This window comes from Periplaneta americana, chromosome 3 (genome assembly GCF_040183065.1).
Source record: "Periplaneta americana isolate PAMFEO1 chromosome 3, P.americana_PAMFEO1_priV1, whole genome shotgun sequence".
NCBI classification, from domain to species: Eukaryota; Metazoa; Arthropoda; class Insecta; order Blattodea; family Blattidae; genus Periplaneta; species Periplaneta americana.
In genome coordinates this window covers 151,762,850-151,774,754 of record NC_091119.1, presented here as the reverse complement: position 1 = coordinate 151,774,754, position 11,905 = coordinate 151,762,850, and the positions used below count along the sequence as shown (strand labels likewise).

Genomic DNA, 11,905 nt, shown 5'->3' with positions numbered 1-11,905 from the left:
AATAATTTATTTATCTATTTCTACATTGATAATAATTCCTTAACTGCTAAATATAATTATTTAGGCGTTGTTTCATGGTTGATTAAACAAATTCATTAAATAATAAAGATGGCCATACATTAGGGTGATCAACTTCTGATCACAAAAATACGGGAGACTTGGTCACAATAAGGATGTTGGATTGAATCCCACGTTTAATCGGATTGGTTGGTTTCTTCCGAGGTTTTCTTCAGATGTCAGGTGGTCTATGGCGAGTCCTCAGCCTCGCCTCCCTTCATTCCCGCTTGGTCTGATTACCTGGTTGAGTTTTTTCCAAGGTTTTCCCCCAGAATTGATGAGAGGAATCCCCCCCCCCCCACTCATAAATAAATTCATAACAACATCCCTGCCAGGGATAACTTCTATTCCTCTCACACATTATAATTGTTTTAATACGAGTATACTTTATAAAGTAGCCTACAGTATAAAGCAGAGGTCTCCAAAACGCGTATCGTCTTTCTTGCTCTCGATGCTGCCCGCCGAACACAGTGTGCTGTAAGACTAGAGAAGGGGAAGAGCCTCATACCTCAACAGATGGGAGTGATCAGTGGGGGATCGCAGCAACAGTGTGCTTAAGTTTAATAATATCAAAATAATAAGAAATATCATACGTTTGTATATTATTTTGACATATATGAAGCTGGAGCCCCGTCTGTTGCTATTGACACAAGCCATTGCAAATTCAACCTCTTCTGATCAACAGTGGCGGCTCGTGGGTATTGAATTAAGGGGGGCTGCATACAGAAATAAACCAAGCAACTTATTTTATTTAAAGATTAATTCCATGCGCCTTGTCTTGTAGGTTGCAAACTTTTGAATCATCTTCTTATTAAAATTCGGTATGTCGTTTAACATAATCTTTACAATGGAAAACATAGCTAATGCGGTCACTTCTCTCATCATATTTCTAAGATAGGATTTTACTCTCTTCAAACAAGAAAAGCAACATTCTGTTTCGGAAGTTGTCATTAGTATGGTGATAGCAATGCTTAGTAGTTTCACAATTTCTGAAAATGAGGTCTGCAAGTTCTCTGATAGAAGAAACTGCAAGAGTTTGACTGCGTCACTGATATTTCTGAATTCTTGTCTCTGATACAACACAGTGAGTTCCGTTTTTAGTTTGTCTTTATCGAATACATTGACACATACATTTAGGTGATTTTCAGGAAATGAGCTTTTGTAGCATTCAAATTTTTCTTGACACAGAAGAGAAGATAATATCAGATGTTAGCTTGTGTGATAATGAGGTTACACACTTCCTTGGCTGCCGCAACCCTTGTCTGAATCCCTTCGACCTTACGACGCTTTTTAGGATCTTCATTTTCACAGATCTCGCTGCTCAACTGTGCACTGTCCCGTGCTTGCCTCATATATTGTGATGTTGTTAGACGTTTCAAATTCCATTATGGCTTGAAAACATTCTAGCAATGGCTCCTTCTTCTCATGAACAACATTTACTGTTCTTATTTTAAAACTCCATCTTGTTGCCCCAGCTGATGGAATTGTCTTTGAAACACAATAATCTAATAGACTGTGAGGAGATCGAGAGAAGAAAGCAGGGATACTGGATAAATTAGCAAAAAACATGCGAGCCTTTGTATTTTGTTTAGCGGCTCTTTCCATTATGAGATTCAACTGATGGGCACTTAATTTCACATTTCTCCTGAATTGTTAAGGTACTGAACTGAACAGACTGTAAATATTGTACAGAATTAAACATTGCTGCACTTGTTACACTCACAACATTAAAGAAAATGTATTTAAAACTGCGCGCTACTGACAAACTGCTGCAAATTTTGCAGCGCCTGGAAACTCTGGATTCGCGGCAAGGGACAGCAGTGGGAGGGGTAAAATTAACGCGCAAAGCATCCGAGACGAGACTGGCAGCTCCAGGGGAGGAAGTGGCTTCATCCTATAGTCCTTGTCTCTGGTTTCGCTCTGGCAGCACCAGGGGAGGAAGTGACTTCACTAACGATTGTGTGCATGAGAGCTAAATTTTATAAAAAAAATTCGAGCCGCTAAATAGAGACTGTATAATAAATTTATTTCACAACATAAAACTAGACAAGAGCCACAAATGTCTGGGGGTGCTGCAGCTCCGCAGCCCCCCTTCGAAAGCCGCCCCTGCTGATCAATAGTGCCTTTCAGTGCCTGGAAAAGATCTTCTCCAGTTGTATTTTGTAATTACATCTAGAAGACATTCAGACACAGTAAAATGTCGGATGAAGATGGCTAGGTGAGCTTTGTCATTTCTATCTGTGCTTTCGTCCAATGCAAGTGAGTAAGCTACAAACTAGTTAATTGTGGTTTCGATTTCAGATTCAATTACATTTGCTATCTTGAAATTCCTTCTCTGAACTGTAATTGGAAACAATTTAATTTTCTTAAACTTTGACTTTGTTCTGGACACAGTATTTTAGTAACGTCCTGTATGCACTATTTTGCAAATGATGCTTCTGTAAAGGACTTCATTGATTTTCCAATATGTCAAGCTAGAACATAGCTAGCAAGAAGCTTTTATTGTTTAAAACTGAGGACACATGTGCGATTTGTGTTTGTATTTTCTTATTTTATATTTATCAAAATATTTGTAGGCCTACACATTTCACCTAAAATTAAATGAAAAACTATATGTTTGTCATGCGGAACTGAGTGTAAACGTTTTGTAATACACTGATTATTATGTATAACAACAGTTATACAGATAGCCCCAAAATAAATTATTTTTCACATGTCCAACATGCCTGTAATTGTATGATGTTCTTTGTGAAGAGTCGAGTATTGTCGTCACATGTTGAATTTTAACATACCCTTAAAATTTTTCGAACAACTTAAGCATTTCACATTCTCCCCACTAACACAAAAATATTTCTCTTCCTATTTATCCTTGAATGTACTACGTCCATGATTAGAAGACATTGTGAAACGGTGGAACACTCCGACCAACACAGTGATAATGGCAGTCCGCCACTGCTCTTCGTTTGTGCATAAACATTGAGTACAGTACAGATGAGGATGGATGAGGCAGAGCGTGCTCATTACGTATTGGCTTTGGTTCCGTTCAGGGGCTTACTCGCGAGTAGGCTTTTGGAGATGTCTGGTATAAAGTAAACAAAGAAAATAATATTGATGTATCATCATCACTGGCAAGCTGACAACAATCAATAATTTAAGAATTACACTCTTATCTTAAGCCTGCTCATGAATATAATAATAATAATAATAATAATAATAATAATAATAATAATAATAATAATAATAATAATAATAATTATTATTATTATTATTATTATTATTATTATTATTATTATTATTATTATTATTATTATAATCAAGATTGAAGACAAGGAACTCAGTGCGACCAAGCATTGAGACATATCGAATGAGAATAATAATAATAATTTTATATATGGTTTTCTCTATATAGGATTCTATTCCTCCTCATCAGAAATCTTAATTCGCACCCTGTTTTCCCTAACCATAAGAAAAATGCCAGGTAATCTGTGGCGAATCCTCAGACTCATTTCATTGCATCTCGTCAAAAAATTGTAATGTTGTAGAATTTCTGACTTGCTCCACATCTTAAAGCTTCAATGCTAATGTAAGATCTATGGAATACAATAAATGAAATGAAAAATGTGAAGTCACAATTCACAGATTGAATTGTTTATATTAAATATAAAGAAGTATTGTTTAATTCTAATATAAATATGACATTTCAATATTGAGTAGCCTACCATAATATTTAAAACATGTCCATGTTTTTTTAAATTTTAACTTCTTTATATTTGTCAACAGAATGTCGCAGAATATTTAATACTCGTCTTATCTACAAACTGAAAATAAACTCTTCACAATTATAAATGCACACAGTTACACCAAACAATCCAGGATCATCAAAACAGAATTAATGTACTGATTGGTCCCTACTAAACTATCGATGTTAATGTCAGTTTATATCTAAATATATTTAGCAGTTATTATTAGTTAATAATGGCAGTTGACTTAATATAAAATGTCAACATACATGCCCAACTTGGAGTCAGGCTACAAAGGGAAAAACACTGGAGGAGTGGGGGGGGGGGGGGGGTTCGATCGGGTGCTGTGGATTGAACTTCGGCATAGCTCAATGGTGAGAGCGCTTGGTACGTAGAACCAAGGATTCGGATTCGATCCCTGGCACAGGAGCAAATTTTTATCCTCTAATATTAATTGTTACCATAACAGATGTATTCTGTAGGACCAAAAAATAATAATCTTCACGTAGTTTATAAATTGAGGGAAAGAAGACAGAGGACGGACACTGGAAAGTTTTCTTTTCTCAATCGCACTATCAGGGACTGGAATGCTTTACCTGCAGACTTACTAAAGGCTTTACCAACAACCAAAGTGTATTTAAAAATAGGCTTAAGGACTTTACTAATAGACGGTAATTATACACAGTATTTAAAGGGTGTAAATGATATTTTGTTATTGAAGTGTTGTATCAGTGAAGAATTATGTGATGTCAGTGAAGTGTGTTGTGTAAGTGAAACGTGTTCCTGTCAGTGAAGCTTTATAGTTTATAGTGGCAGTGCAAAGTATTTGAACAGTGAAATGTTTTTGAAGTGTTAGTGAAATAAGAATAGAATCAGTGAAATGTGTCGTAGTTCCAGTGCAGTGAGTGAGTTGACAGCGAAATGAGTGTAGTGTTGAAAGGTACTTTTGCAGGTATGAACATATCATACTCGTGGGTTTTAGTTCGAACTTAGGTTTAAGATACAAATTAGATTTACTTTAAATGTTATTTTAAGTGATCGTGCTTCATTTAATTTAGGATGTTCCCTGTTATTATTGTTAGTATTAATTATTAGTATTATTATTGTGTTTATTATTGTCATTATTGAGTGTAATTAGTTACCACTGCCACCGGGTATATACCCATTGCAGTGTGAATAAATACATACATACATACATACATACATACATACATACATACATACATACATACATACATAGTTATTATTAGGTTACATTAAGAAATTAGCACTCATAATTGATAAAGAAAAATACGGGAAGATTTGGATGTCAGTACAGGAGCTGGGAGGATAAAAAAAAAAAAAAGCTCAAATACGGAAATTCCCGGAAAATAAGGGAGAGATGATCACTCTACCATATATGTATCTCATTTACCCATTTGTTAGTTGATTTACACATTTATTTAATTCATTCATTAATCCAGTCATTCACCTGATCATTCTCGCATTCATTCATATAGCTCATTCTACTGCTCAATTATTTATTAATCTACTTATTCATTAATTCACCTACTCTTTCATCAACCTATTCATTTTTCCACCTACTCTTTTGCTCACCAATTTGATTTATTCTCTGCTTTATTTTTTTTTTATTTATCTTCACTCACCTTTTCCATCTTTCATTTATTTGCTTACCATTACCAGTACTCAATTTGTTCATTCCATCACCTACTCATTCAATTGCCCACTTCATTCATTCATTCATTCATTCATTCATTCATTCATTCATTCATTCATTCATTCATTCATTCATTCATTCCTAGGAGAGTTTAACCTGAAGCCTTGGTTTTTGTGAACTGACGCAACATGCAAGGCCTGCCTCAGACAAATCTGGACTACACGGGAGAGTGAATGGTTTCTACAACTGCGAGATGCGAGGTCTGCGTACCTCACAGCCATAGAAATTACTCACTATCTCTGGATTTGTGTGAGGCAGGCCTCGCACATCACATGCGTCGGTTCAGAAAAACCAAGGCTTTAGCTTATATTTGAACTTTTTTCGACCTGATATTAAATGGATACAAGGCAGGAATCCTGTAACAGGGAGTCAATATCGCACTGGATCTCCACCAAGACAACACATTAAAATTTCATTGAAAACAGTTGACATTCATTATCTAGGCAGAATTCGCACACAGATCATTCTGTCAAATCAGCCATTTCTGAACTTTTTTGGACACTGATATTTCAGATTTCCTTCTTCATTTTTGTTATTTAGATGCACTCATGCTGTCAACAAACACTATAAATTCTAGGATATCTAGGATTTTTGACAATATAAATTTGTTTTGATTCGTCAAAGAATGACAATTTATCGATTTTCCCACATCTTTAGAAATAAAAAGGTCTAGCTCCAAAGCTATTATAGCTATAAAGCTGATCTGATGTCATTTTAAAGCTCATGGTATAGGCTTTCATTTGATATGCAGCACAAATTATGCTATGATATTTGTTCAAATTTTCCAAAATCCAAAATTTTTCATTTCTTAAAAATTCAAAATTCAATTCGCCTCGAGGAAATACACGTTTTCCTTACCCAAAATTTTAAGGATGAGGAAGGGAGTGAATGCGTAGTCTTGAATCAGCTTAAAGAGAAGTTTTGTCATTCAGAGAGTCGGAGTGCAAAAATGACAATACAGTACTTCATTTTACCAGCCAGTTGGACTATAAAGGAATACGAAACGAATTTGGAATTTTAAACTACCTGGCCTGAAGAGCGTAAAAAAAATTAATGAAAAAGGCATTCTGTGTAGGCCTACTCCAGATGCTGAGTGTAGGAAAACACTAGACCCAAGTACAGCAAAACTAATGGGTCTTTTATAATAGAGATAATGTCAGGTAAGAAAGATTGCATTTCAGTAAGGAACAAGAATACAAAAGCTCAAATACAAAAACGGTCAATTTTGACTAACTTAAAAGAGATTCGGTTTATGAACTTTTCAAAAGTGAATATCTGACACATCATAATTATACGTCTTTCCAAGTTTTGTGAACTGAAGTACCAGTATAAAAATTGTATTTTATGCGGGAAAAACGGGTAATGTGTTTTTATTGTGCACTAAAATATTAAGTTAATGATGAACAGTGCTGGTATGCAGAATTCGTTATCCAAAAAATGTTGCATTTTAGAAAAATCTAATTCTTAAACTACTCAACCTATAAACATGAAATTTAGACACGTAGGATGAGAATAGTGGTGTGCTGGAGTAGGCTCGCGTGAGCCCTTTGTTAAATATTTATATTTGTTCCGAGTTCTTGGTTAAAGTAGCCCGCGAGGAAAAATCTATAGAATGAACACACTTTTTTTTAATTTAACAGTCTTCTATTTTCTGATAAAGTGATCAATTGAAAATATTTGAATTTAGCAGCTTTTGCACTGCTTGTTGGAGACTTTCTATAGTTATGACTTCCGAGATCTCATGGTGGACAACTTAATAAGAAAGAACAATGCCCTGTTGCCATTAACTATAGCCAAAGCAAAAAATCGTGATTTCTATTAGCATTACCAGCATGGAAGCTGAAAGAAGCTTTAATGTAATGAATGACATTGCCATTTGTGAAAGACGTAAATTTACAGTCTCCCACTTGTCCAGTTTAATGAATATTAAAATTTATCAGCAAACCTATGAAAGAATGGGACGAGGTCCTGTTTATAGGCTACTGTCCTGGTTGAAAAATCATTGTCTCATTACTGACACTTGAGTGTGTCTTACAGTGCGCTGAACACATCGGTGAATGAAATGACAGTTTAGAACATATTTAAAAGTGAAAGGATATTATTATTACAGTATTATTATTATTATTATTATTATTATTATTATTATTATCGGTACTTTAAAGTACCGCAACTATTGTTTCCCCTGTCCTCTGCTGACTGCCCCCCCCCAACCCTTTTTATTTTGAGCCTTTGTTAAATTATTTCCAGCACTCCCCCTGGATGGAAATGAGCGTTCATTGATGCCTCTAGTTGCTAAAAGTCTTCATGAAATCCACAGAGAGAGAGAGAGAGAGAAAACACCTATAACATACTGTGACAAATATACAGTACTGTATTGGAAGCAACATTCTCTCCGTATAATCTTCAGGCCATTCGCCTTTCTCATATATTTCGTTGTATAACGATGGAATTTCCTTTTATCTTCACCCAAACATTTCACTAATTCAATGGGGAGTCCATCAACTCCTGTGCTTTCCCATTCTTCATTTCCCTAAGCACTAGTTCAACTTCTTCCTTTAAAATAGAAAATTCTTTTACGTCTTCTATAGCTAACTCATCTAGACGATTACCTGTTTTATACAACTCTTCTACATATTTCGTCCATGTGTTCAGTGTAATCCTTGTTAATTATTTACTATTATTAATTTATTATTATTATTATTATTATTATTATTATTATTATTGCTATTATTTTTTATTTTTTTCACAAGAAATCTTATTGTTACTTTCGCCAGTGGCCCATACCATTCTTGATTCGCTCCTTCTGATAGAACATACATCTTGTGGCAATCGACTTTAAATAGGATCAAGAAGTAGAAAGTAAGATGGAATGCAGTTAAGTGACACATTAATACTTTTTTTGATAAATGAAACAATATCGAAAGACAGCATACCAAAAATAACTTTTTCCGTATCTGGAATAGAAGTAGTTAACTAGTTCATAAAGTTTTGGAACCACTCACTGCTGTAGATACATCGATTTTACCAGATCATCTCCAAAATAAGTTAAGGTAAGTATATTGGAAAACATCAATATAGAAAAATACAAATAGAGAAAATAATTTATTCCTAATTTTATATATTAATAATGACATTTCATTCTATAATTTACACATATACATGTTTCATCTTGGACCCATTTCAAAATATTTTATAAAAACTATGGCTATAGAATTTCAATAATTAACCTTTAATGGACTGTAAGCACCACGAAGTGAATTTTACTCCAATGAGGTAGAAACCACATTTGAAGATAATTATATAGGGACACTTTCCTATAAAACTCCTATTGGTGTCATTAAATTAAGTATATGATTGGAAGGCTGTCACTTTTTCACTTTTCGTATTGCTGTAACTTCTAGAACTTCCATTTTCCTAAGTACAGTTTTATAGGTATAAACAATTTAGCATTCAAGCTACAAAATCACTTGCATTTCATGAAAGTGTCTCATAAAAGCATCTTCTTTAGCTAACACTAAAGCGAGATAATGAAATGCAATAGAAACAGTCATAATCTCCCTCCCTTTTTAAATCTTTGGTGAATATCAGGCTCAGCGTAAGCTTGCTGCAGACTAACAAAAGTCACAAACCCGCTACTCTGCATTGCATTCTTCTATACTGAAGAAATTCTTGCTTTTCATTATTATCACAAACTTAAACACAAAGCAACTCAAAAATTCGTTGTCACGTAATACACAAATCACCAGAGTGACAATACAGGCCATTATGATATAAAGTCTTGATCACAGACTCTTTGCTAGCTCACAGTGATCTCTTTAATCACAACATCTCCTTGAACGAACATGGTGTTCACTACGTGGGGAGAGGATTGATAGCGAAAAGATCCCAACTGGACACCATCCACAGTTATAAAATATTCTTCTCGTTTGCATAAAATCTTTATTGAAAACGGTCGACCTGGCCTGAAGAGCAGAGGAAACCTTTGTTCCACTCCCCAGCGTCCTTTGTGCCAGGAGTTTAGAACTACACAGCACCCAGAACCCACTAAAAAACGAGGGTTCAGATGCAGAAATATGTCTGGATGAGGCCACGTCAGATCTGAACTCTGCAAGTTTACGAAGAAGCTGAAACAATAAATTATAATTAATTGATTAACTAGTGGACTTACTAGTGTTAATTATGTAACAGTCATATAGGATCAAGAAGTAGAAAGTAAGATGGAATGCAGTTAAGTGACACATTAATACTTTTTTTTATAAATGAAACAATATCGAAAGACAGCATACCAAAAATAACTGAACATCTAGTAGGCCCTGAGGATGGTGCGTGAAGCACTGAAACAGCTGTAAGCCGGACAAATCTTACATAATTAACACTACCTAGTAAGTCCACTAGTTAATCAATTAATTATATTCAAGTGTTAAAAGTGATGTACGCAAGATTCAAAATGAATAAATTATATCAGGTACTATAAGTTTTTTCCATTCATCAAATCAAGAAATAAAATGAGAAAATTGTCTTCCAGGGGATACTATCCCATATAGGTATGCTTGATAATGAATAAGCTGATAAATTAGCTGAAAAAAGCTACCCAAATTAAAGCAACACTGAAGAACTGAAAGGCAAACTGTATGAAGAAATCAATGAAGAAAAACACACTTTAACAAAACTTCGAAAGAAAGCAGTCTCACATTTCCGATTGTTCACAGGACATAATGGTCTCACTGAACATCTCAACAAATTCAAATTAACAACAACAACAAACTGCCCAATATGTAACAAAAATGAAATTTTGGAAGAACATCTCCTCTATGATAAACTCAACTCCAATAATAGGAAGAACAACATTGAAGTATTTTATTAGGAAGCTACAGAAAGAATAATGCAGATCAATTAATTGCAATAAAATTATAAGACAACAGTTTTTCATTCTTATCTTCAGTGGTTAATAGAATGAATGCTAGTACTGAATTGAATTTCATAAGTACTTTTTAAATATTTTCTATTAAATGCTTCATGTATCAAACTTTTAGTGTACATTTTATTGTAGCAACAACAAAAAGTGTCGAAAAATATATTGTATAAGATACATTTATCTTAATGTATATTATAAAGAGCAGAAGGAAACTTATTAAATTAATTCACATGAGTCATGTATCAGATCAAAACGAGCAAATTTTGTCAAATAACGTTTGTTATATTACCAATAGTAATCTATGACTTTTTCGAGAAAAATAAATATAACATCTAGACGCTGCTGAACTTATAAACAGCTATGTAGAGCCACTGTACGTAATTCCTTCACTTTACTGAATTGCTGAGTATGAGCGTAATTCTACCTGAAGCACCCTGTGTTACTTTCCACAGCCACATTACTACAGTTGACGAATAAAATTTGCAGTTACTTTTTAGGCGACATCCAACACTGTATCAAGGGAAAAGTTGAGACGACGATGTCAGGTGAAGTTCCTGATGCGTTTGTGCGTTCAGCCAAAGGTCCCAGGATCAATACCCAGCCCAGGAACATTTTTCCCTTGAAATTATTCAAGAAAATAAGAAAGATTGGAGAATGCTGGGTTTGCAGAGAAAGACCTGCTCTTGAGCTGAAAACTATGAATGAATGAAAATAATACTTATACTTACGAATGTGGCAAGAGTTTTATTCGGCCAACTATTTCAAGTTCTTGTCCAATTAGGAGACCAGTTGACAGATTTCCCAGCATTGGTAGAATCTGCTCATGACAATACAAAATTAATATCGTAAATAATTTGAAGTATAAAATTAAATATTGTAACCATTTATGCAAAAAAAACATTACGAATTTTAATTCTTACCACCTTATCCTTGATATTGTCAGACAGTGGCATATTGGGTGAGATAGTAATTTTTGGAATTTCAAAATCTTCTCTTATTTCGGGATAAGCATCTGTCATACGATATTCGAGAGCAGATATTACAACATCTCCATGAATTTGCACTGCTTGAACCTTAATTTTTGGCATGCGATATGCATAGCAACAAAAATGGATACTGTTCACTGCAATCTGTAAATAGAAGAAATTCAAATGAAAACATATGACTAAAAGTACTGTAACATATTTATGACATTTACAAACACGAAGAGAGCTTACATAATATATTGTCGTTGTTCCTGCAATAACTCCTATGTGCAAAATATAAAATTGTTCAGTAGGAAGAAAAACACATTTATTCGTCCTATGGCAGCCGTACATAGGAGACTGTGAATTCTTAAATTTTCGAAACAAAGAAATATAATCACATATAGGAGATTTTATTATTCGCAGCATTACTATTTAAGTTATTTAATAGATGAAAAATCTGAAAATCGATAAAAATGTCACATAGGCGTTATTGCAGGAACAACGACGA

The 11,905-nt window shown here is 34.3% G+C and overlaps 1 protein-coding gene across 3 annotated transcripts in view; it reads right to left on the bottom strand.

Annotated features, from left to right (window-relative positions):
* Positions 1–8,603: 8,603 nt before the first annotated feature.
* The window catches only part of LOC138696661 (galectin-6-like), a 60,104-nt gene continuing 56,802 nt past the window's right edge, over positions 8,604–11,905 (bottom strand). For all 3 annotated transcript variants that reach the window (XM_069821888.1, XM_069821887.1, XM_069821889.1), the window contains 3 exons: positions 11,350–11,559; positions 11,158–11,246; positions 8,604–9,638 (listed from right to left, as the gene is read on the bottom strand). In XM_069821888.1, the coding sequence (XP_069677989.1) occupies positions 9,311–9,638; positions 11,158–11,246; positions 11,350–11,559 (627 nt within the window). In that variant the 3' untranslated portion in view covers positions 8,604–9,310. The remainder of the gene's footprint in view (positions 9,639–11,157; positions 11,247–11,349; positions 11,560–11,905) is intronic.